The sequence below is a fragment of the Talpa europaea genome (genome assembly GCF_964194135.1).
Source record: "Talpa europaea genome assembly, chromosome: 4".
In the NCBI taxonomy this organism is placed as follows: Eukaryota; Metazoa; Chordata; class Mammalia; order Eulipotyphla; family Talpidae; genus Talpa; species Talpa europaea.
In genome coordinates, this window is record NC_140070.1 from 102,421,265 (window position 1) to 102,447,423 (window position 26,159).

The 26,159-nt window shown below is 35.1% G+C and overlaps 1 protein-coding gene across 2 annotated transcripts in view; it reads left to right on the forward strand.

Annotated features, from left to right (window-relative positions):
• Window positions 1–10,433: 10,433 nt before the first annotated feature.
• SLC15A2 (solute carrier family 15 member 2) overlaps window positions 10,434–26,159 on the forward strand; it is a gene marked incomplete at both ends in the record, with an annotated part of 34,532 nt that continues 18,806 nt past the window's right edge. The window contains 7 exons of one of the 2 annotated variants that reach the window (XM_084232046.1): window positions 10,434–10,568; window positions 11,603–11,690; window positions 12,284–12,425; window positions 16,758–16,850; window positions 23,696–23,795; window positions 25,598–25,688; window positions 25,979–26,056. In XM_084232046.1, the coding sequence (XP_084088172.1) occupies window positions 10,434–10,568; window positions 11,603–11,690; window positions 12,284–12,425; window positions 16,758–16,850; window positions 23,696–23,795; window positions 25,598–25,688; window positions 25,979–26,056 (727 nt within the window). The remainder of the gene's footprint in view (window positions 10,569–11,602; window positions 11,691–12,283; window positions 12,426–16,757; window positions 16,851–23,695; window positions 23,796–25,597; window positions 25,689–25,978; window positions 26,057–26,159) is intronic. The other variant, XM_084232047.1, reaches the window with a different exon arrangement.

The window sequence follows — 26,159 nt, forward strand, 5'->3', positions numbered from 1 at the left end:
CATTCAGCTATAAATCTAAAACTTACAAGACATGATAATTTGTTGTATTATTAAGAATAAAAATCCCTAAGACAGTGGAAAATGTTTCAGTTTTTTTTTCAGTTTTATTGACAAATAATTGGTACACATCACTGCATAAGTTTAAGGCATACAACATTATGATTTGATTTACATATATTGTGAAATGATTACTACAATAGGTTCAGCTAACACCCATCATCTTATAAATACAGTAAAAAGAAAAGAAAAAGGGAAAATTTCTACTTGTGATAAGAATTCTTAGGATTTACTCTCTTAACTTTCCTATATATCATACAGCTATGTTGACTATGTTGTATATTATATCCATAGTACTTATTTTATAATTAGTATTTTGTATATTTTGGCCATCTTCCTTCCAGTTCCCCCTCCCACTACCTTCAATCTCTGGTAGCCACAACACTAATCTCTTTTTCTATGAGTTTGGGTTTTGGGGTTGGCTTTTCTTTTTTAGCTTAAAAAAAATACCATATTTAAGTGACATAGTGCAGTATGGTGGTCAGATATATTTCATTTAAAATATTGTCTTCAAGTTTCATCTATATTGTCACAAGTGATAGGATCCCCTCATTTTTAGCAACTGAGTAATATTCCATTGTGTCATAACTTCTTTATCCATTCATCTATAGATGAAATGATAAATTTCTTTATTAATTTATCCATTGATGGACACTTCCATTGTTTCTATCATTTGGTTATTGCAAGTGATGCTGTTATGAGCATGGGGTGCAGCTATCATTTTGAGTTAGTGTTTTCATTTACTTTGGATATATTTTGAGAAGTAAAATTGATGGATAAAACTATAGTTCTACTTTTAATTTTTTGAGGATCCTCCATACTGCTTTCACAGTAGTTGTACCAATTTACAATCCCACTGACGAAGCACAGGGTTCCCTTTTCTCTATAGCTGTGCAAGTATTTGTTATTTCTTGTCTTCTTGGTGATGGTCACACTAACAGGCATGAGGCAATATTTTACTATGGTTTTCTTGGTTAGTCTAGCTAAAGATTTGTCATTTATCTATCTCTTTGAAGAACCAACTCTTAGTTTGGTTAATCTTTTTTGTTCTCAATGTCATTTATTTATAATCTAATATTCTTTCTTCTGCTACCTTTGGTCTTTTTTTTTAAGATTGATTGATTGATTGATTGATTGATTGATTTATACAAGCACTGGGTACAGTCAGAAGCACGGGAGGGTGAGAGAATTCACCAGAGCCAGAGCAGGGAGCAGAACAGGCAGAAGGACCGAAGTACACTGCCGAGGGGAGCAGTGGGTGGCAGGAGAGGTCTGCGCACCATGTGGGACCCTCACCTGGCAGTCGGGGATCGAACCGGTGCTGCAGAGGCTGCAGGCAGCTTTGCAACCCAGGGCTCAATCACTGCGCCACCAGCGAGGCCCTCTTCTGCTAGCTTTGGACTCTTTTCTTTTTCTAGTTCTTTAAGTCATAGAATTAGGTTGTATATTTGGAATCTTTCTTGTTTCTTTTTTTTTTAAAGATTTATTTATTTATGAATAGAAGAACTGGGGTGTAGGCCAGAGGTGTGTGGGAGGGTAGTGGTGAGAGGATCCACCAGAGACAGAGTGGGGAGCAGAACAAGCAGATCAACTGAAATACACTGTTGAGGGGAGCAGTGGGCAAAACAGGAGAGGTCCTCTTCACCATGTGGGTTAGCTCCCTGGCCAGGGATAGAACTCAAGCTGCAGTAGCTGCCTATAGCTTCATAGTGCTGAGTCCTAACCCCTTGCACCACCAGGAAGGCCCCTTTCTTGTTTTTTAATGTAGGAGTTTATTGCTATGAACTTTCCTCTTCAAACTGGTTTTGCTGCATTCCATAAATTCTGGTATGTTTTGTTTTTGATTGCTTGTTTTATGCAATTATGGTCAGGGAAGATACTTGTTATGGTTTAACTCCTTAATTTGCTAAGAACTGTTTTGTGACCTAAGATATGGTCTATCCTAGAAAATGGTTTGTGTGCTCTTGAAAGAACTTGTATGGTGTTTTAGGATAGAATGTCTTGGTTATATTTGTTAGGTCCATTTAGTCTATAGTGTTATTCAAATCTGCTGTTTCTTACATATTCTTTGTCCAGATGACCTATCCATTATTGAAAGTGGGGTTTTAAAGTCCCCAATTTGGATAAATACCTAGGAGTGGAATTGCTGGGTCATATGGAAGCTCCATTTTTAGCAGGTTGAGGATTCTCCAGACAGCTTTCCATAGTGGTTGGACCAGTTTGCACTCCCACCAGCAGTGCAGGAGAGTTCCTTTTTCTCCACATCCTTGCCAACATTTGTTGTTGCTAGTTTTTTTAATACCAGGTGGTCTCACTCATAGAAGGAATTTGAAAACCTAAATAGGGGAGCAGGAGAAAGACTAATTATAATAAAGTAAAAATCAAAATCAACAAGCAACTATAAGCCAGAGACACACTATGGGGTGGGGGGGGATAGGAGGGACTACAGTCAATATAAGGGGGTTGGGAATTGTATGGGGACTATAACCAAGATGAAAAAACATACATTGTGCAAAAATGAAAAATGATGTAAAAAATATATAAAATAAAATATATATAAAAAATAAAAAATAAATTCCCCAATTATTAATTTATTGTTGTTTATTTCTTTTTTTAGTTCTCCACTGTTCACCCCATAACATTTACAATTGTTATATCTTCTTAAGGTATTAATCCCTTTATCATTATGTGAGATTACACACACACACACACACATGTGTGTGTGAAAAAGATTTTTCTTTTTTTAATTATTTTTAATTTATAGTCTATTTTTATCTGATAAAAGTATAATTATCATTGTTTTTTTGTTTGTTTTAGTTACCACTTGCTTGAAATGTTGTTTTCTATCCCTTTGCTTTCAATCTATGTGTTTCTTTAAGTGAATATCTTGTAGGCAACATATTGATGGAAATTTGTAAATTCATTCAGTCATTCCATTTATTTTTACCATAAAATTGAATATTTACATTTAAAGTACTTATTAAAGGGTAAATGCTTAATATTTCTATTTTTTCATTGTTTTCTGATTGTTCTACAGATTCGTTGTTTTTGTGTAGGCTGTTCTTGTATTTTGGTATCTTTTGGTATTAATGTGCTTTGATTTCTTTTGTCTATGTGTGTGTGTGTGTGTGTGTGTGTGTGTGTGTGTGTGTGTAAGAGAGAGAGAGAAGAGAGAGAGAAAGAGAGAAAGGGAGATTACATGGGATTGTCCTTTATGGTTACTATGAAAGTTATATAAAACACCTTAAATTAAAAAAAAATTGTATACTTTTGTAGCCCCATAATTAAAACTGTTAACAACTTAACTTCAATAGAATATATGAACTTTATAGTTTCACTTCCCCTCCACATCACATTTTATGTGATTGCTGTGACAATTTACATGTTTTATGTTGTGCAACTAATAACAATTTATTGTAGTTTTAGTTATTTTTACTACAGTCATTTTTAAAACTTTTAAACAAGACTTATGAGTTATGCCTTGGTATTGTCATATTGCAGAATCTAACTATAACTATATATTTATTATTACCAGTAAGAGTTACTATTTTTTATGTTTTTATGATTTTAACTGTGACTCTTCTAGTTCTGTTTTTTCAAACAATTCTCTTTAATATCACTTGTAATGTATGTTTGATGGTAATGAACCCCCTCAAATTTTGTTTGGGAAAATGTTAATCTCCCCCCTCCTTTGTTTTGAAGGACAGCTTCTCTAGGTATAGGATTCTTGGTTGACAATTATTTTCTTTCAATATTTTTAATATCTCATCCCATTCTCTCCTGGCTTGAAAATTTCTTTTGAAAAATATGCAAATAACCTTATGAGAGTTCTCTTATAGACAGCATCTCTCTTTTTTCTTGCTGTTCTTAAAATTATTTATTTTTAAGAAGGAAGCTCTAAAATTAGTAAAGCTCTTTATTATCTTAACTCTAGGGCTGGACAGGGATACTTACATTTCTTTGCAAATACCAGTTCTGCCTGTCCTTCTTTTGTCTGAAAAACCACTGGGCTGCATAGTTTTCATGTGTAGTCACTAGCCCTTCAGGCCAGGTGGGGCCGGAAAGCACTCTCCATAATAAGTGTGCCTGGTGGAAAGTGGTGGTATCTCTCCAGGCTCTTCTCAGTTTCCCAACAAACTCACTTATTTGGGAGTGCAGGAAGGCACTCTTCACAGTGGGTTGTGCCTGCACTTGGACAAAACAGCTTTGGGATCAGCAAAGTTTGTTTGAGGATCCAAATCCAAAAAATCTAAACCCCTCCAAGTTCCCTGGTAAGATTGTGTCCCTGACTTGGTTCTGCAGATGAGCAAAACCTCTGGTTGGGATTACTGCTTGGGTGCTTGGGTACTGTAGGTTTAAACTTGGTCTGCCAAGATCCCATGTGCTGCTTTTTGCAAGCCCTTCTCCCTTTCTCTTTCCCATTCAGATTTCTAGTGATTGAGCCCTGCAGTTTCACTGCAATTCCTGTGGTATGAGGTCAGAGTAAGGGGCTCACACAAAACTTCCCTGAATGCTGGCGATAGGAGGATGATTGTCTGGTTCTCTTTTCTCACTGGAGGAACCCAAGGCTTAGGGAAGAACTCTCAGAATGGTACTGCTCTGGCTTGGGGGAGGAAGGTACCATGACTTCTTTTACTTAGCCATACAAGACTTAAGTTTCCCCCGGTCTTTTTCATGACTTCAGAACTCATTTATTTATAGTACTGAATCATATTACATTGTTTAGATGTGCCAAAGATTATTTATCTACTTACCTACTTTTTTTTCAAGTTCTTTTACCATAGGAATTTCTGCAGTTATTATTATATTTTTAGTCCGTAAGGTTTGGTTTCCTACTTTGTTCTTGCTTTCTCTCTCTGGTCTACTGTCAGCTCTAATCTATTTGTGTATTCATGTTTATTTCTATTTAATTTATTAATACTTAGCTGAGAACCACAACTATGTTATTTATTAACTAGAGCAAGCTCAAATATTCAAAAAGCCAGTAAAACATAATTATCATTTTAATATAGGAATACAAATTATAATGATTGTTTCTGAAGGTCATCATTCTGAGATTTCTTTTATTAGTGTTTACTGTACCAGAAATGGGTACACGGTGACATAAATTGATAATACTAGCTTAGAGCACACATTATGTTATCAAATTATACCGCCTGACACAGCTCATCTTCACCACCCTAATTCTTCCCCTATAAATGAAATATGTTCTTAAAGACATTTTTTATGGATTGAATACCTAGTATATTGTTTGTTTATACCCCTTAAGAGTAAGTATAAGTAGCTTATAGAGGAATAAATAATATTTTCATTACTTGTTATTGGGTGCATTTTTAGTAGGGAGCTTGTAGATGAGACAAGTTCTCAGATAGGAGGTTTTCTACCAGAACCATGTGCTGATCATGCCATGATTATAAGTACATATATTTAACCATCGGCTGTATTGGGATATAATTGACAATGTTATAACATTGTATGACTTAAGGTGTGTATTTATGCATATATTACATGTATATATGTGTATATATGTGTGTGTTTATTCATATATTACATGTCATTTATATGGTGAGTATATATTGTAAAATGATTACTACAGTAAAGTTAGTAATCATAAGCACATGTCCTTTTAGTTTGACCTGTTGTGAATGGTTTGATGGAACTGATGATATAAGCATGCAAATAGGAAAGTTAAGTTGCTGTAAAGGAGTAAAAATTAATGGTTAGTAAAGGTACATCTGCATGTGACCTATGAATTATGTATTTGCTTAATGTCACCCACAGTTTGGTAATTGAGTATTTTTAAACATGTCAGAATTCAGGAATTATATCAATTACATACCATTCCTATAGTAATTACTTAATTTTCAACTTATTAATAAAGTAATCAAAATTAAGGACCCAAATATGATAAAAAATTATAAATTGTTATTCTAAAAAGTTTCATAGCTTTCTAATATTTTGAGATCTGTCACCTCACTTTCCCCTCTGAAGTAGACTCACTCGATTTGCAGGAGTAGGTGACACTCCTGCCCAGTAACATTGCCATGGAAGTGACTTCTCAGATACTAGCCCAAGTTTGCAATTTTGGTAGTATTCTTACCCTGAAAGCTCTTTTCACTCTTTTTTTTTTTAAAGATTTATTTATTTATGCATACAAGAGCTGGGGTACAGGCCAGAGGTGCAGGGGGTGAGAGGATTCACAGAGACAGAGTGGGGAGCAGAACAGGCAGATATACTGAAATACACTGCTGAGGGGAGCAGTGGGTGAGTCAGGAGAGGTCTGCTATGCCATGTGGGTTGCTTCCTGGCTGGCCGGGGATCGAACTTGTGCTGCAGAGGCTGCGGACAGCTTCATAGGTTGCATTTTAACCCCTTGCGCCATCAGGGAGGCCCTCTTTTCACTGTTAATGGTGTCTTTTGGTGAACAAAATATCTTAGTTTTAAATTGTCTGACATTTCACTTGTTTTTCTTTTATAGTTACCATATTTTATGTCTTATTTAAGAAATTTAGACTTACTCCACAGTCATAAAATGTCCTTTTATGTTTTCTGTTACAAGATTTATTTTTGAAAAACTGAACAGGTAGATCTTCAATCTATATAGAATTGGTTTTAGTGTATGATGTAAGATAAAGGTTGAAATAATTTTTAATTTGTATCACCAGATGGTGTATATTTGTTGAAAACACCCATCATATCCCCTACGTACTACAGTGTCACCTTTGTCATAAATGATGCGTTACTATATTGTGGATCTTAGTATATGTACAAATCTAAACTTCTCTACTTAATAGATTGCCTATCTAGTTTGTGTTGATTCCACTCTGTTACTTTATAGCTTTATAATAGATCTTATATTTGGTAGTTCAAGTCTTTTTGTTCTTCAGGATTACCATACTATTCTTTACTTTTTGCTGCTGCTTAAATTTCTTATGAAGTCTAAAAATCAAGTGTCACCTCTGAATCACATACAGTGTTATAAGCAAATATTTCTTCAATGATACCAAAAAAAATAATCAACTTGTCATTTGTTACACACACACAACCTGTTGAAATTATAGGTTGACGTGGGGAATATTGATATCTTTACAACAACAACCTACCATATCTTGACTATATAGTATGTCTCTCCATTTGTTTAGATTGTTCTTTATTTCTTTCAATAATGTTTTATAGTGTTTAGTATTAAAGTCTTGAATACCTTTCATTGGATTTATTGCTAGGTATTTTTTAAGCTATTATAGTTATTATCTTTTTTAATTTCCATTTTTATTTGTTGCTGACATTTAAATATAGCTCATTTTTGTATGCTGATTTTATATCCAATGCCTGCTAAACACATGTCCTCTTTAAGTTCGCATTTATGTCTTTTATATGACTATATTAGCAGTATCTACCATTTTAGAGTTTCAGTCTTCTTCTATATGACTAAAATATCACTCTGCTGTCATATTCACTGGTCCTTAACTATTTTTTACTTTCTCGCTGATATTTTAGATTCTTCCATTTTTATTCTCTTTTTTATCTCTGAAAAATCTGTGCTCATTTCTATCCAGCAGTTGCTTTTCTTTAATCATTTCCTTTCTCATTAATCTTTTCCCTTTTGTCTTTCTATCTGATTTCAAGTTAGCAAAAATAATAGGGTACAAGAGGCATCTTGAAATAATAGGAAGGACTCCAGAATAGACCTTGGGAGACTAGGTTTTAGTTCTTACTTTGTCCTTTTGAGTTCTTCTGGAATATTCTTCATGCTAGACTGGGTGATGAATTTCAAACCAGTATTCCCCAAATCTGTCATAAAAACCATCATGGTGCTTGTTAAAAACACATGTTCTTAGATTTCTGCTTAGATTTGTTGAATAAGAATTTTCAAGAGAAATATCTGTAAGCTTATATATATATGTGTATGGGTATATATTACCTTAAATATATACATATATGCACATATACATTAATATCACATGTATGTATATTACCTTAAATGCTTCTTACCAGGGAAGTTAGTTCAAGGGTAAGATCATTAAGATTCCATCTCTGATATGATTTGATTCCATGAATGCTAGCATTATATTGCTATATCAAAAGAAGAATTTCATCTAAACAAAGGAGTATCAATCAATGCCAATACTCTAAAATCTGGCATTTTAGATACCTATGAGTACAAATGATCAAATACTAGTCTAGAGGTATAAGGCCAGAGCAGGGAGACCCACAGTAGTGGCGTCTGTGCCACTACTAGTAAACTGGGCTAGTAACTTAACAACTGTTCATTTATTTTGCATCCAGAGTCATTAATCAAACTATGTCAGAAAGGTCAATACTTTCTGAAAGAATAACTACAACCTAATCATTAATGTCACATCAGAAATGAATCTGGGCTCTTCTTTGGGCAAAGATTGGTGGGTGGGGGGAGAGTGATAAGTGTAAAGAAGCTGAAACCATGTGGTCAAAGTCTAAGGCAGAGTTTAGGGAGGAATGAAAGAGTAAAGTTTATTAGGACCTTATTTGTTAATGAATTATCAAATAGGTAATGCAACAATTTTCTGAAGGATAGAGTAATAGCTTTTCTCAAAAAAATGTGCTCCTATTTCCAGACCTCCTTGATAGTTCATTTCTAATTTTTATTGTATCTCTGTAGCATTCTTTTTCTTTTTTTTTTTTTGCATGTTTTATTTATTTATTTATTTGTTTGTTTGTTTGTTTATACATGCACTGGGTACAGTCAGAAGCGCGGGAGGGTGAGAGAATTCACCAGAGGCAGAGTGGGGAGCAGAGCAGGCAGAAGGACCGAAGCACACTGCTGAGGGGAGCAGCGGGCGGCAGGAGAGGTCTGCGCACCATGTGGGACCCTCCTCCGGTGGCCGGGGAGCAGCCAGGGATCGAACCTGCGTCGCAGAGGCCGCGGGCAGCTTAGCAACCCAGCGCTCAACCGCTGCGCCACTGGGGAGGCCCTCTTTTTGTTTTTTGACTGACAACTGGAAAAGCAACATACTCCTTTGCTCTTCTTTTACCTAATTGACAACAAAATGACACTATATAAAATGCATTTATCATCATCATGCCTGTTTTTTTTCCTCTTTGATAGGACTAAATATAATCTAGAGTTAATTGGAAATACATCCACTGAAAATCAAGGAAAATGTTGTTTGTCATAAACCTAGAAATGTCATAATTTTTGCTTAATTTTTTTAAATTTATGAAATGATGGCCTGAAAAAAAGTAAAAGCACAGGGAATGAATTTAGCATAGGACAAAAATGATCCCCAACCAATTTCTTTAATTTCCTTTAGCCTCAACTCTTTAATTCCTTGTAGGATTTTTCTAGATGAATTTTATCATGTTCCAAACCCAAAATAAACAACTTTTCTATCTCTTCAAATTCTTCAACTTTGTGATGACTTTCCCTTGACAGTACATTTCAATCCCCCTACACTCCTTTATTTACATTTCCATAACCTCTGTACCTGAAAATGACTAGAGGTAATACTGATACAAATCTCTCCCATCTGTGAAGGAATAGTGAAAACTCCACATCTGTCACTTACTCACCACTTAACTTTGGACGCCTTACTTAATCTCTTCGGACATTAGTTCTTATTAGAGGGGCCAGAAATAAGAATTGAATATATAGATATAAATATAGGTGTAATTCATATATATTAACTTGTCTATAATATGCATTCAATAAATAACAGCTATTATTACCCTGAAATCAATTTTTATTGACATAAATTTTCAGGTGTTCAACACAATAATTCAATATTTGTTTATATTATGAAATGATCACCAGAGAAAATCTAGCTGGCATTTGTCACCATAACTAGTCGCAGTATTTTTCCTTTATGGTGAGAACATTTAAAATCTGCTCTCTTAGCAACTTTCAAAAATGCAATGCAGTACTGCTAACTGTAGCCATCATGCTGTGCATTACAACTGTAGCCATCATGCTGTGACATTTATTTTTTAACTGGAAGTTTGTATCTTTTGACCCTCTTCACTGATTTCATTCACCCCCTTCTCCCACTTCTACCCCTGCTTCTGGCAACCACCAATCTGAAATAAATTTTTTAATTGAACTTAAGGTATTATACTCTATTTTATACTTATTTGCAACTCTCAAGCATTGTCTTGTCCCATCTGTGATACGTTGTTCTCCTTCCCCCACGGTCTACCTCATGCATAATAATTCTTTTAAATTAGTTTCTGAAGCCCAACCCTTTCTTTGCCTGTAGTTTTCTGCCTTACTCTGGAACAGGCAGCTACTGAAGCTGACACCAATAGGGTTAAACCTAGTTGCTGAAGCCACCCCCTCTTCTCCTCCCAGTACCCCCTTTCACTTTAGGCTGGCAGCTGTCCCAACTGCCTACTGAAGCCAAATGCTTGAGGAAAGAGAGAGTAAAGAGCCAGCCATGAATCAGTTCCAGAAAAATGAGTCCAAGGAAACTCTTTTTTCACCTGTCTCCACTGATGAGATATCTTCCCAACCACCCAGCCTTCCAAAGCCACCTCCGGTGAGTTCCCAGATTCAATTCTGCCTCTCACAGGAATAGATTTGCTCTTTTGGTTACCTCCTCTGCCTCTGGAGCTTCAGTCTGAACTGTATTAGAGTCTAAAAACTATTCTCACTTGGAGTCAGAATTAACCTGAAAACAAAATCTAAACAGATTTTCTTTTACTTAGGAGAGTAAGTAGCAGGGAGAAGTAGAGTTCTTCATTAGGGATCCAGGACTTTGCTCTATTTCATTGTGTAATCTGAGTTTCTCTGGGGTGAAAAAGAGCAATATCCAGGGAAACTTGGCAAGTACTCCTTAGAGAACTGTGTATGATTGTTCTTTCTTTACCAATATAAAAATTCAGTTCCTCCGTGTGCAGAATCTTATGCACACACCAAGAGAAGTTTTAAAATAGATCCGGTTTATTATTATGTGTTCTAGTTTATAGAGGGACACAGAACAGAGAAACAAAGAAGTAGTAAATAATGTTTTATCTAATATACCTACCTGTTAAAGCACTTCCAAATTTATTTTCATAATCAATCCTTATATCAAAATCCCAGAAGTGAAGAGGATGTAGTAGTAATAGTCTTTGCTTATTGAGTTTTTACCAAAAAGTAATAGTTAGCATAAGGACAGGTGTATTGACATGACCAGGATAAGATATTAAAATTTATTCACAGTGTGTATACTACTATGTGACATGAGTGTGTTATAGAGCTAGTGAAAGTGTGTTAACTAAACTCCATGTTGTACAGTTCTGTAAGCTGGGAAGGTAAGAAGACATTCATTGTCTTTCAAGCAAGCTATCAAAATGTAGTAACATATATTCATATTTAGGAGGGTTGTTTATATCTGCTCATATGGGTGACACAATGAATACATTGATTTATTATTTTCTCTGCAGATGTACTCAGTTATATCTCTCCCCAAACAACTCATATTACCTAAGATAGATTTTCAATAAATGATTTTGTTGTTGTGAAACAATCTACTAGTTTAAAGAAGAATAAACAACGCAAGCTTGAAACATTTGCCATTTTGTTTCATAGAAAATTTGTGGCTCCAATTATCCACTGAGCATTGCCTTCATTGTGGTGAATGAATTCTGTGAGCGTTTTTCCTATTATGGCATGAAAGGTAATTTTGTATCTCAGTGTCCTACTCTTCTTTATTCATACCTAGCCCCTGTTTGTAAAAATCTGATCTTCTGGCATGTACTTATTTCCCTTATACACTCCTTTTTCCTCATCAAATTTATTCTTTCCTTTGGTCAAGATTTCAATAAATGCCTCATAGAATTTTACCTAGTAACTCATGCAGTTAAAGACAGAGAGACCTAATAGAAACAGAACAGAGCCTATGAGAATGCAAGTGGGAATGCTCTTATCATCTGATTCTATTCTTCATACCTGCTCCTCATGTCTAGGAGCTATATTATTACTGGGATGAGAAAGGAGGAGATTTTGGAAGGACCATGTGTTCTTTGTGATTGGCCTAAATGATGTCATGAGTACACATAGACCAAAGGGGGGAGTATATTATTTAGACACTAAACATTTCCTACTTTTATGGGTCCTGTTTCTGCTGCCCAGCACCATCTCTTTGTCACTACACTGATAGAAATGTTGAAGGTAAAGATCACTTCAAAGACCAGAGATTAAATGTGTTTCTATTCCATAAGTCATTTTAATGCATCTATCTTGTTTTGTCTCCCTTTTTTTTCACCTCAGCTGTGCTGACTCTGTACTTCCTGTATTTCCTACACTGGAATGAAGACACCTCCACATCCGTGTACCATGCCTTCAGCAGCCTCTGTTATTTCACTCCAATCCTGGGAGCAGCCATTGCTGACTCATGGTTGGGAAAATTCAAGTAAGGAAATGGAAGTCACATCCCCCAAATCTTCACAGATTAATAGTGCACAGTATCACTTCTAGCCTCTTGCTTCTTGTGCCATCCATGACAAATTTTAAGTCTCTCTAAGACTTGACAATACAGAAGGGCTATTTTTCTTCATTATCAGTTTTTCTAACATTTTTGCAGCCTTTTCAGTCAGTAGTTTTTTCAATTAAACCTAATTTTTATCTTTCATTCTATAGTTTAGGACCAATTCTTATTCTGATATCAGAGACAATAGAGATGCAACTCATCAGAAAATTTATAATTTTAGAGACCTTAATGTAGTTATTTGATATATTTTCCATCTGTTCTCCAGATTGAAATATCCAACTTCTTTATGTTTTTATGAGTCTTCTCTTTTCAACTCTTTAACCATCTCTGTTTTTTTTCTCTAATTTCTTTTTGTAGTTTCCTTCATAAGAATATGATAATTATTTTCATGAATTAAACTAATGGTCTATTCAGCTCAGTATCTTATAAATGCCTAAAAATACCACCAAGAGACATTTATGGGAAAATGTTGTAGAGGGCAACTGTAATTTAACTATAGTTGATGGCATTATCCTCATAGGCTGGAGAGGGACCTTTGAAATCCATCACCCAGTTATTTTCTATAGAATTTTCTTTTCTGAATTGGTCTAAATTAGTATTTCTCAAAATCCGTTCTGTTGAAAATCAGTTGTAGAGGATATAAATAAGTGCTACTTAGGCTCTCATGGTCAAATAAGTTTGGAAAATGCTAGGCTGAACAAAGCTCGACTGAGCAAAGTTTTTTTTTTTTAATTTTTTTTAAAGATTTATTTTATTTATTTATTTATTTATTCATACATACATACATACATACATACATACATACAAGCACTGGGTACAGTCAGAAGCGCGGGAGGGTGAGAATTCACCAGAGCCAGAGCGGGGAGCAGAGCAGGCAGAAGGACCGAAGTACACTGCTGAGGGGAGCAGTGGGCGGCAGGAGAGGTCTGCGCGCCATGTGGGACCCTCCTCCGGTGGCCGGGGAGCAGCCGGGGATCGAACCGGCGCTGCAGAGGCTGCGGGCAGCTTCGCTACCCAGCACTCAATCGCTGCGCCACCGGGGAGGCCCTCGACTGAGCAAAGTTTTAAGAAGACTTTTTAAATTTTTTTTTTATTTTATTTAGTTCACCTGTTTGTTTCCTCTGTATTCCACATATGAGTAAAATCAAATGTGTTTGCCTTGCTCCACCCCGTATATTTCACTCAGCATAATAACCTTTAGGTCCATCCATGTTGTTTCAAATGGCAGAATTTTATCTTTTTTTAAAAATAACTGATTAGTATTCTGTTACGTATATATATATATATATCATATTTTCTTTATCTATGTCAATTGATGGGCATTTAGGTTGTTTCCAGTTCTTGGCTATTATAAATGAACTACATACATTCTTATAGCCTTTAACATAGCTAAAATGCACTGTAAAATCTTCAAGAGAAGATTATGATATATAATGTTTCTTAAACTTTTCTGACCATTGGGAAATTTTCACAGTATATGTGGACCTAGTAAATACTGGCTTATCTCTTACTTTGGTCTATACATATTCATTGTTTTAAAGTGTTTAACAGCATTTAATACACAGCTGTAAACACAAGACAATTAAACATAATTTCTTGACTTGGGAGAGATTGTTGAGTGAGCAGCTGTGTTTGCTATTTATGTGGTAGTAGTCAGCAAGTCCATGCAGATAGGGGGTTGGCACAGTGTGGAGAATAAAAGTATAAGTCATGTCTTTGTTCAGTTGTAGAATGAAAGCCCATACACGACATAGTACATTTATTTATTTTTTAAATAATTTCCTATAAAATTGAAGCAGTATTATTCTGGGATTGGTGAACAATAGCTTCCTGCTTATTTCAAATAAAATTTAACTTGTACTCTCAATTTCAATCATTTTTGAGGTATTTTTAATGTTTAAAATTTATTTTATTGAGATATAATTTACATAAAGCACAAAAATCCAAGTGTGCAGCTTGATGAATTTTTACATGTGAATCACCATTATCTGGATTGCTCTCCCAGAATCTTTGTACCCTCAATAGTCCCCTCTCTTGACTTTAAATTCTCCCTCTGACACAGAGTCTTTAACTGTATCTAGAAACAGATATAAAACTGTATCTAGAAACATATAAATCTGATAGCTGTAAATGAACAAAACTGTTGTTAACTTTCCTTTTCCTATCTTCTTTGTCTTATTACACTATGTCCAATTTTTAAAAAGAATCTTCTATATTTGCTGCTTTCCTTTCTCACTTTTCTTTATCACCTGTTAGGGCACAGTAATATAAAACAATGCAATAGAAGTCAATTAAATTCAATTTAGTCTGACCGAGTTTAGTTTACTAAAAGTTTGCCAAGCATCTTCTTTTTTTACCAAAAAATCTCGGGAGAGAAAAAGATGAGAAGACACAATACTTTCTTCACATTGTTCATGTACAACTAGATTTAATACAGTACAGATTGTGGTATGTGCAGTAAAATGTAGCATGAGTTATCTTCTCGTTTTATTGAAATTTCTCTAAGATCACTGATAATGATCTTTGTTAACAAATTCCAGTGATCGTTTCTAAATTTTGCACACTTATTTACTTTGAACTTATTTTAATATTCTAGTTTGCATATTGTTCCTATATTGAAAATTTCTGAGCTTCTCTAACACTTTATTTTTTGGTTCTCTTCCTCCTACTTTTTTGATTCTTTCTTATTTGGTTTGTCTTTTGCCTTTAGTTTACTCCACTCTTTCCTGAATGTAGGCATTTCCCCAAGGTATATCTTTCACCTTCTTCTCATTCTCCAGATTTTCATTTAGCAAGCCCTGTGTTGTCAATTATAGCTATATTCAGAGAGCTCCTCAGCCTTTCTAATTCTAACATGTCACTCAAGCTCCAGTATGTATTGTAACTGCATATCAACATTCATCTCCTGGATGTTCCACCTTATCTTCTTTCCTCAAACCTGTTCTTTCTCTTATATCTCCACATCTAGTCAGTTAGCAACTCTACCAGTTCGCTTTCTATAAGATCTCTCACATTTATTATTCTCACTACTGAATCCTACTGCCATTAACTGCCACTGTTCTAGTTGGTCTTCATTGCCCGTACATTCGACACTGAAAATGTACACCTAAAATGTTTTACTGTTTTCCATCTTCCTTCCTTCCTCCCTCCCTCCCTCCCTTCTTTCCTTTTTCCTTTAGCATAAGCAAAAACAGAGTTTCTTTACAGACAGAATAAAATTTTGGACACCCAGGGAAAGGTCCTGGAACAGGTGGCGTCCTTTGGAAGAGCTACTGCCCTCATACTCATTTCTTACAACTGAGCCTATGGACTACTCTCAAATCCACCTTCCGGTTAGAAATCCTATATGGCTCTGATATTCCTACTCAGACTCTCTCACTTTAGCTCACGCTTCTTTTGTTTTTCCCTCTGAAAGTCTAGCATAGATAATCTCTTTTGGCTTTATGATATATGATAGATTAACTTTTTCTCAATGTCTTTTCTTTCCTTTCTATTTATTCTTTTTAATCTCAAAACAAAAACTTATCTCTAGAATACAGATTAAGTTCTTTTCAGAAAGCTGGTCCCCCTTGCCTAATATTAATTAACCTTAGATTAATTATCCCTACTTGCTATAATAAATTCTCTCAGGTCATTTCCCTGGAGAACCATCATAGGAATATTAGGAATATTAGATAAATCCACATCCTGAGATTTCTGGCATCTCTAGTCTTTCTCTACAATTTTCTTTCCATCCTTTATATTTCATGTTAGCATATAACACATTAAAACTACAGATGTAAACCATATAATTTCCAAGTTTCCTTCCAGTACTAATATTCCACTTATAAGGAAAATATTAACAACTATATTTATATATTATTGTGTGTCATATTTCATTGCATTTACATATGTTCTTATTCTTACTGGAATTCTTCACTCTTCTACTTTGTGTTTGCCATTCAGATTTCTCAGACAATAGCACACCAGGAAGTCCCTGCCAACTAAATGGTCTTTATTATTGTACAGTCTTTTTTAAGGGGGGTACCCATTACCTCTAACCCTATAGGGTAAAGATTTCCTCTCCTTTAGTTGCTTTACTTCATTCACTATCATTTCTATTTGCCTTTCTCAGGTGATTCTTTGCCACCTCCACCCCTTCCTCTTCCCATTTCTTTTATTCTGGCACTAGGAATAGTATGAACCATGTTCTGGGTGTATTATTCAAGTCTCTGAATTCTGTTTGTAAACTGACTTATTTAATTTTCTCAACAGGACAATCATCTACCTCTCCCTGGTGTATGTACTTGGCCATGTGATTAAATCGTTGGGTGCCTTACCAATACTGGGGGGATATATGGTACACACGTGAGTAAAATCATGGAATAAACTGAATCAATTTTCTTATATTTGACTGGCCTCATGCATTCATTACAGTTTTCTATTTTTTTTACTGGAAATATCCCTTTATTTGTCGACTTAGTCTTTTACTACCAAATTGGCTAAGAAAAAATATTTATGAACCAGTTTAACTTTTTCCTCTTTTATCTGAGCTCATTGCATTTTTACCCATTGAAGAACTTATTCTTCAACTGATTCAAACTGATTCTTTTTTTTTTTTTAGAGGCATGTTTTTTATTTATTTATTTGTTTGTTTATTTGTTTTGTTTATACATGCTCTGGGTACAGTCAGAAGCGCGGGAGGGTGAGAGAATTCACCAGAGCCAGAGCGGGGAGCAGAGCAGGCAGAAGGACCGAAGTACACTGCTGAGGGGAGCAGCGGGCAGCAGGAGAGGTCTGCGTGCCATGCGGGACCCTCCTCCGGTGGCCGGGGAGCAGTCGGGGATCTAACCGGCGCTGCAGAGGCCGCGGGCAGCTTCGCAACCCAGCGCTCAACCGCTGCGCCACCGGGGAGGCCCTCAAACTGATTCTTAAGCTGATTCTTTTTGACCACTACGAATAAAATTGCTATGCGTGTTTGTGTAATAGTTTAAAAAAATGTTAGTGTTCCATTTTAGTTTATCTTGTTTTGATACTATATCTTTGTATGGTATCATTAAGCTAGGGATTACAGTAAACATACTTAATATTTCAGTCTATTTAGAATATTTTACTACTTCAGGCGGAATGGAGAACTTACCACCCCATATAGGTTCTATAACCTATCCCTTTCTCTTATAGTTGTTTTAGGCATTAAACCTTTATCTATCCAGTTGGATTCAGGCTGCAAGTTCCAACCAGATCTGTGGGTAATAGTTCCAATGTCCATTCCATTTCCAAAGTCTTTGCAGTGTTATCAGATCTGTCCTAAATGAGCGCTACCAGCAGCAGTCTACACCTTGGGCTGTGGTTTATCCTCGTTAGCTTCAGTAGGCAGTTTAGGATTAGATCCAGGCACAACTTAGAGATTTGTCCAGGAGTTCATAAATAACTTTATGACTTCACTTTCCCTAGTTTCTGCCTCTTTACAAACTCTCAGATACTACATGTTCCAAGAGTGTCCACTTTTCACTCCTTCATGTCACAAAGCTGAGACTTTATTTGTCCAATTCTGCCACCCACTGGGCAGGAGCATGAGAGAATAGAGGACAAAAAACTGAAGGGCGCTATTTCATCCCCTTACTCTGAGCATTAGAAAACCCCTTTCCTGCTTCTCAAGTCAGAACAGAGAAGGGTGTCCTGAAGCTCTCTCTGTAGCAATGCCCATTGCAGGTTCTAACTGTATTGATCCAGGCTGAAATGTACTAGGAAAATAATGGTTTCATAGTACTTTGAATTATGTTCCTCCACTCCCCAATTTATCATTTTCTTTACAGAGTTCTCATATAGTTGATTTACACATTCTGTTTACGTTTTATAGGTGCATTCAGTGGAAAAGGTAGGGTGGGGTGTATTTTTTTCCATTTTACTGGAACCAGAATTCCTTTATCCACTTTGTCTTTCAAACATTTGTTGACACGTAACACATCTATCAACAGGTGTTTCTTTTCAGTTCTCTTTGTCTTTGTGAGCTTAAACTTTTAAAGTCCTTTATAATTTTAGGGTAGTCTTGAGAGATGGTCAATCCTCTATTACCCTTCATGAAATCTGTTACAACTGTTTTATGCAAACTTTGTCTATTTTTTTGTTGCTTTTTTTAATTCGTGTGAGTGTTGTCCCATTAGTTCCATTTCAAGCTCCTAGTTTTGTGGGGGTTTTTTGGTTTAGATTTTTTTGTTTGTTAGATTTTTTGGTTGTTTTCGTAACAAACGTATCCATTAGAAAAGTGGGAGTGTGAATTTTAGAAGAATTGATTGGAAGTCTGGTGTTTTGTTTTTTCAGATTTTTAGTTTGAAGTAGAGCATATGTCTAATTTTTAGACACACAAATGATAAAGCAGACATTCAGATTTCCCTTCTTTATATGAGCCAAATAAAAAGTATTTTTATTTGCTCATAAAATAAGAAGAAAAACACTTTATGTTTGTATATTGCTTTTATGCCTTAACATTGTTTTACATACAATAATTGCAGGTTTTCTTTCTATGATGCTTGTTTCTTCTCTTCTCAGGATTGCTTTTGCTATTCAAGGCATTTCATGTTTTCGTATACATTTCAATAATTTTTGTTCAATATCTTTGAAAAATATTACTGATATTTTGATGGTAATTGCTTTAAATTTATACATCACATTAAGAAAGATAGTCATTTTGAGTATATTGATTCCCCTCATCCATTAGCATGTGATGTGCTTCTGTTAACTTATGTCACTAAATCCTTTAATAATGTCTTGGAGTTCTTGTAAAGGTCCTTCACCACCATAGTTAGCTTAATTCTGAGGTAGTTGATTCTTTCTGAGATAATTGTAAATGGAGTTATTTTCTTGATTTCTTTTTCTTCTTTGTTATTTGTATAAAAAATGCTATGATTTTTTGTATGTTAATTTTATAATCTGCCTCTTTGCTGTACTCATCGATTGTTTCTAATAGCTTTTTGGTGAATTCTTCAAGGTTTTCTATATATAATATCACATAATCTGTAAGTAGTGACAGTTTCATTTCTTTTCTGATTTGTATTACCTTTATTTCTTTTTTTGTGTGGCTAAAACATCTAATATTAAGTAGAGTCACTACCAATAGAGGTGACAGTGATCATCTTTGTTTTGTTCCTGATCTGAAAGGGAAAACTATTGGTTTTTCATTATTAAGTATTATATTGGATATTGACTTATTATATATGACCTTTACAATATTGAGGTAAGTTCCTTCTATTCCCATCTTACTTAGAGTTTGCATCATAAATGAGTGCTGAATCTTACCAAATGCTTTCTCTGCATCTAGTTAAGTGATTTTTATCTTTACTTTAGTTGATATGATGTATGACATTGATTGATTTACATATATTTAACTATCCTTGCATCCCTGGAATAAATCCCACATCATCATGATATATAATCCTTGAATTAAATTTGCTAGTATTTTGCTGAAGATTTTTGCATCAATGTTCATCAGGAATATTGGTCTATAATTTTCTTGTCCTATTTTTGTCTGGTTTCAGTATTAAGGTAATGTTGACATCATAAAAGGCATTAGAGAGCATTCTTTCCTTTAGTATTTTTAAAAAACAATTTGAACAATATGGGCATTTGTTCTTCTTTGAAGTTTTGTAAAAATGGTTATGTTTGGGGGAAGATTTTTTATTGCTGTTTCAGTTTCTGTGCTTGTGATTTGTTCAATTCTTCTTTTCCTTCCTGGTAACTTAGTCTTGGTAAACTATATCAATCAGAAATCTGTCCATTTCTTCAAGATTATCAAATTTATTGTGTTTAGCAATTCAATACTTTGAAATTTCTGTTATCTGTGATAATTTCTCCTTTTTCATTTCTGATTTTTTATATTAATGTTTTCTTTCTTCTTTTCTTTATTAGCCTAGATTGAAGTTAGTCCAATTTGCTTATCTTCTTAAAGAGCCAACTCTTAGTTTCATTGATCCTTTGTATAGTCTTTTAGATTTCCATTTTGTTCATTTCTGCTCTTATTTTTATTATTTTCTTCCTTCCACTAACTTTGAGTTTACTTTTTTCTTCTTTTTCAAATTGCCTTAGGTTTACTCTTAGATTGTTTATTTGGGATTTTTCTTGCTTCTTAATATGTGCCTGGATTGCAATTATCTTCCCTCTTAAAACTGCTTTTGTTGCATCCCATTGATTCTGGCAGCTGTAGCCTCATTTTTCTTAGTCTCAAGGCATTTTTTAATTTCTGTTTTAATTTCCTCTTTATCCAATAGATGTTAAGTAGTATATTGTTTAGTCTTCATGTATTTATAGTTTTTCCTGTTTTATTTTTTTTCACAGTTGATTTCTGTCATTATGGCAGTACTCAGAGAAAGTACCCGGTATTATTCCAACCTTTGTAGTTTTATTGACAATCAACTTCTGTCCTAACATATGGTCTAGTCTTGAAAATGTTCCATGAGCACTTGAGAAAAACATGTATGAGTGTTCTGGAGATATCTGTTAAATCTATTTGGTCTCATTTTTCATCAAAGGCTATTGTTTCCTTATTTATTCTCAGTCTTGCTGATCTGTCCATAGTTGTAATGTCCCCTAGTATTAGTGATATTGTCAGTGTCTCCATTTAGCTCTATTAGGTACCTTGGTGCTTCATCATTCAGTGCATATAAATTTGAGTGTTATTTCTTTTTGTTGTATTAGGTCACTAATCATAATATAATGCCTGTCTCTAGCTCTTATTATCTCTTTTAATTGGAGTTCTTTTTCATATGATGTAAATATAGGTGTTCCAGACATTTTTGATAAGCATTTGTTTGTAGGATTGTTTTCCAGTTTTGGTTTTTTTTTAAGACTTATTTATTCATACATACCAGAACAGGGATACAGGTCAGACGCGCGGGAGGGTGAGAGGATTCACCAGAGACAGAGTGGGGAACAGAACAGGCAGACTGAGTGAAATACACTGCTGAGGGGAGCAACAGGCGAGACAGGACTGCCATGCTATGTGGGATTCTCGCCGGCCAGCAGGGATTGAACCCGCACTTCAGAGGCTGCGGACAGCCTCACAGCACTGTGCTCAACCGCCTGCACCACCAGGGGAGGTCCTGTTTTCCAATTTTTAACTGTAAGTCAGTGCTTGTTTTTATTGCTAAGGTGGGCTTCTTATAAACAGCAGAAGCTTGGACTTAGTTTTGAAATCCGTTCAAAACTCTATACCTTTTGAATGGTGAATTCAAAACATTTATTTCAGGTAATTTTTGAGACATATGCTTATTGATATTTTGTTATTTTTTAATTTGTCTTTTTATTTTCTCATGTCCCTTTTATGTTTTGCTTAGTTCCTATTTCTGGTCTATGATTTACATCTATTGTTTTTTGTTTGAAGCTTATACTGATGTTAGTATATGACGAATTATTTGTGTGACCTGTGAATGGTCTGGTCTCAAGCTGGTTCTGAAAGGCCACATTGTTACTCTCTTCCTCCTTCATCTTATACAATTAGGTATCTGTTGCCACTCTATTTGTTGTTCTGTTACTTTCTCATAGCCCCTTTAAGACTTCTTTCTGTGCCCCTTGGTGTTGATAAATTCCTTTAGTTTTCGTTTTTCGGTTAAGTTCCATAATCTCCCTTCTATCTTGAATGTTGATCCTTCAGAGTAAAGGATTCTAGGCTGGAAATCTTTTACTTTAAGTGCTTTAAATATCTTCTGCCATTCCCGCCATGCTTATAGTGTTTCTACTAGAAGGTTCACTGGCAATCTAATTGACGTTCCCTTACAGATTGCCCTTTTTTCTCTTGATGTTTTTAGCATCTGTTCTTGTCATTGACTTTCAACAGTTTTATTATAATGTGTCTTGGTGTGTGTCTGTCTGACATTATTTTGTTTGGAACTTTTTTGGCCTCTTGGATCATGGTGTCTAGTTTATTTTCCAGTTGAGATTGTTCTAAGAAATTATTTCTTTAAATAAATTTTCTGTGCTTTTCTCTCTTTTCTATTTCTGGCATCCCCATAATACAGATGCTATTTCTCTTTGGATTATTCTATAGAGCTCTTAAACTATTTTATTTTTATTCTTTTTTCTCTTTTGTTGTTCTATTTGTTTGTCCTCCAACTTTATACTTACAAGTTCTCTAATTTTCTCCATTGTTGTCCTCTATCCTCTGTCTTTTTCCAGTTATAATATTTTTTAGATCCATTCATTATGATTGTAACTGGCTCATATTTTCTGTCTTTATTCCTTTCTTTCTTTCTTTCTTTCTTTCTTTCTTTCTTTCTTTCTTTCTTTCTTTCTTTCTTTCTTTCTTTCTTTCTTTCTTTCTTTCTTTCCTTTTTTCTTTCCTTTTTTCTTTCCTTTTTTGAGACCCTTTTTTATAACTGTTGCCTTGGACTCCTTCTCAGGCATATTCTGTGGTTCTACTGGATTGAGTCTTCTCTTGGATTTTTTTTTTGGTAGCATTTGTGATGTTTTTCTGTTTCTTCATTTTTAGTGTTTTTTAAAATTTTAAAATTTATTTTTGCATAGAAGAACTGGGGTGTAGACCAGAGGTGCAGGGGAGTGGGAGGATTCACCAGAGACAGAGTGGGGTACAGAACAGGCAGATCTACTGAAATATACTGCTGAGGGGAGCAGTGGGCAAGACAGGAGAGGTCTGCTGAGCCATCTGGGTTAGCTCCCTGGCTGGGGATCAAACTCAGACAGTATAGCACTGAGACTTAACCCCTAGGCAACCAGGGATGCCTCTTCATTTCTAGGTTTTTTGAATTAGGATAGGAATAGACTTTTAGACTACTGCTTTTGCACTTATTGAAGTAATTGGAGAATAGGTACTGGGAAGGAGAAATAGATAGAAAGGAATCAGGCAGTAGGGTGCCTAATACCAAATACTATTTCACTAAGACTGAGAATCAGTGCTTTAACTTTGGACTTCCTTCAATATCTGTTTCTATCTGTTGCACATAACAGATAAATGGAACTATCAGGGACAACATATTCTCATGTAATTTATGCATTCTGGCAGAGGCTCAAGGGTCAAAAGATTGTAAATATTCCTGAGCCTTCCCTGAGAGTGAAGGCAAATGGAAAATCACCACAGGATAAAAATATGGAGCAGGTCTTTGCCATGTATACATTTTTCCCCCTCCTGTAGTTCTATATTCTATTAAATTTATTCATTTGCATTTAGTATCAATGTGGTTAGTATCCTCACTTCTCTATTTCAGAGTACTGTCATTGGTTGGCTTGAGTCTAATAGCTTTGGGGACAGGAGGTATCAAACCCTGTGTGGCAGCTTTTGGTGGAGACCAGTTTGAAGAAAAACATGTAAGATTCCTATTATTTCTATATTTTCAAAATAATTTATGAATCATTAAAAGAGATAACTGAAGAATGACTATTTGCCAGTACTGAAACAATCCACTGTTCAGATCATATCTGGGAGTTGTGATCAATGCTGTGCACTGGTAATCAATAGAGAAACTAAAATGTTCAAAGGAAAGTGACCAGAGTGGTAGATGGATTAAAAGACATGTTTTATGAAAAAAAGTTGAGGGGAATGAAGATATTTAACCTGTATAAGGTTAAAAATTAGAGTATTATAAATTTCCATAGATGTCAAACAGATGGCAATAATTAAACATGAGACCAATGAGTGATAACTATAGTAACTTAGCTTTTTGCTTGATGGAAGGAAAAACTTCAAATTGTCAGAATCTGAAGTAGTGAGTTTCCTTTCACTTAAAGCATTTAAGAAGAAATGTGGTGAGCACTTTGGAAATGGGAGGTGATAGGCAGCATAGTGATAATTTAAATATCCCTATCTTTAATTATCCTTATGAAAGGGGAAAATGAAAATTCAGAATAAAATGAAATGAATTTCTTCATTAAACTTTTCCTTACTACTTTCCACTATCAATAGGAAAACAGCAACAACAAAACCAAACAGCATGAGAAAGCCCATATGAGAAAGCATGACAACAGGCAAGCTTAGGTCAGCTAACATTTCTGACTTTCTCTCTTTGCTTTCTTTTTTCTTTTTTCTTTCTTTCTTTTTTTTTTTTTTGTCTCTCTTTATGTGTCTATTCCCCCTTCCATACCTATTTATCATTATCTGGTCTTTCTCTCTCTGTGTATCCTGTATTCCTATGTTTCTCTTACCCTTTAGACCATTTGAGTTAACATACTATGTTCTTTATCTGTCCAGAGGGCCATAGATTATAATTGATTGCTGACTTTGGAGGAAAAAACAAACTCTGGCAAGTGGGATTCTATGCACAATGACTGGGTACAGATAGATGAATAGAATAAGGTAGACCAGAAGAGGAAGCAATGCAAATTGGAAGAGGAAGCAAGACATACTATAATAGAAAATGGGGAAGGACAGATTGTGCTAAATCATCAGGAAAAGATTTAGGGTATCAGAATGAACCACAGCAATGCACAGTGAATAAAGCATCAGCAAATTTATTTAAAAGTTGCTTCATTTGGTAACTGTACATGGAATATTCATAAAGATATTTCAGTAATAGGTCAAACTCAACTTCAAGTTTCCATCAACCCCCTCTAAACCCATGGACTTCCTTTTATGCTCTGGCAAACTTCCTTGCTTGATCAACAGTTCACTCCATTGTCCTTTTTTCTATTCCTCTATTCCTACCACACATTCCACAAATTATATTATTGAACTCAATCAATGATTCACTTAATTCAGTCAATAAAATGTAGATACTGTGCTAGGTAGTGGAGCATATAGAAATGAGTAAGGTATGACTTCTTCCTTAAAGGAATGCACAATGTCCTGAATGAAGCAGGCAATTAATGCAAAGAAATTAATACCAGAATAGATATGTATAGGAATCAGTAGTGGGATAGTGTATAGATAATCATTTTTGTCCAGGTAAAGCAGTAAAAAGATGTTAAAGATTCTTGCACTGGAGTTAGAAATATGGGTAGATATTTATCTGGAGTCAGCCAAGTATGTGTTAAAATATCTAACATGATACACAGATACCGTGGAGGTAATATTTGACTCTACCTTTTTGTATTTACATCCAGTTGAGTCTGATTATAGGGTGGGGATGGAGCTGGGGGCACATTGAACTGATGATTTGTCCTGTTTGTTTCAGGCAAAGGAACGGACTAGATACTTCTCAGTCTTCTACCTCTCCATCAATGCAGGGAGCTTGATTTCTACATTTATCACACCCATGCTGAGAGGTTAGGATGTTTTCTGAGGGGCCCTTTATAAGCCTTAATCTGGCCATCCAAAAATCTATTCAAGGCCTCCTGCTGTCCATAATCTCCTTTTATAAGGGCTTGAAAATATGGGAAATAAATGTTTTTTTAATCTTGATTTGTCTGACCCCAAAGAAGGATTATGGACTTAGGTGATGGGAGGAAAGAGAAAGAATGACTATGCTTATGACCTAAATAAGATGAGCTCTCAGAATAGAGTATCAAAGACTCAAGCTTCAAGGTTCCTTTTTTTTTTTTTTTTTTTTTTTTAGGAGATGTGAAGTGTTTTGGGGAAGATTGCTATGCATTGGCTTTTGGAGTTCCAGGATTGCTTATGGTGATAGCTCTTGGTAAGTGTAGTGTGACAGAGAAAACTTGACCATTAATGTCTGTCATATGTAAAGCATCTTGAAAGTATTTTACACAAACTATTTCATTCAATCCTCATGCTAA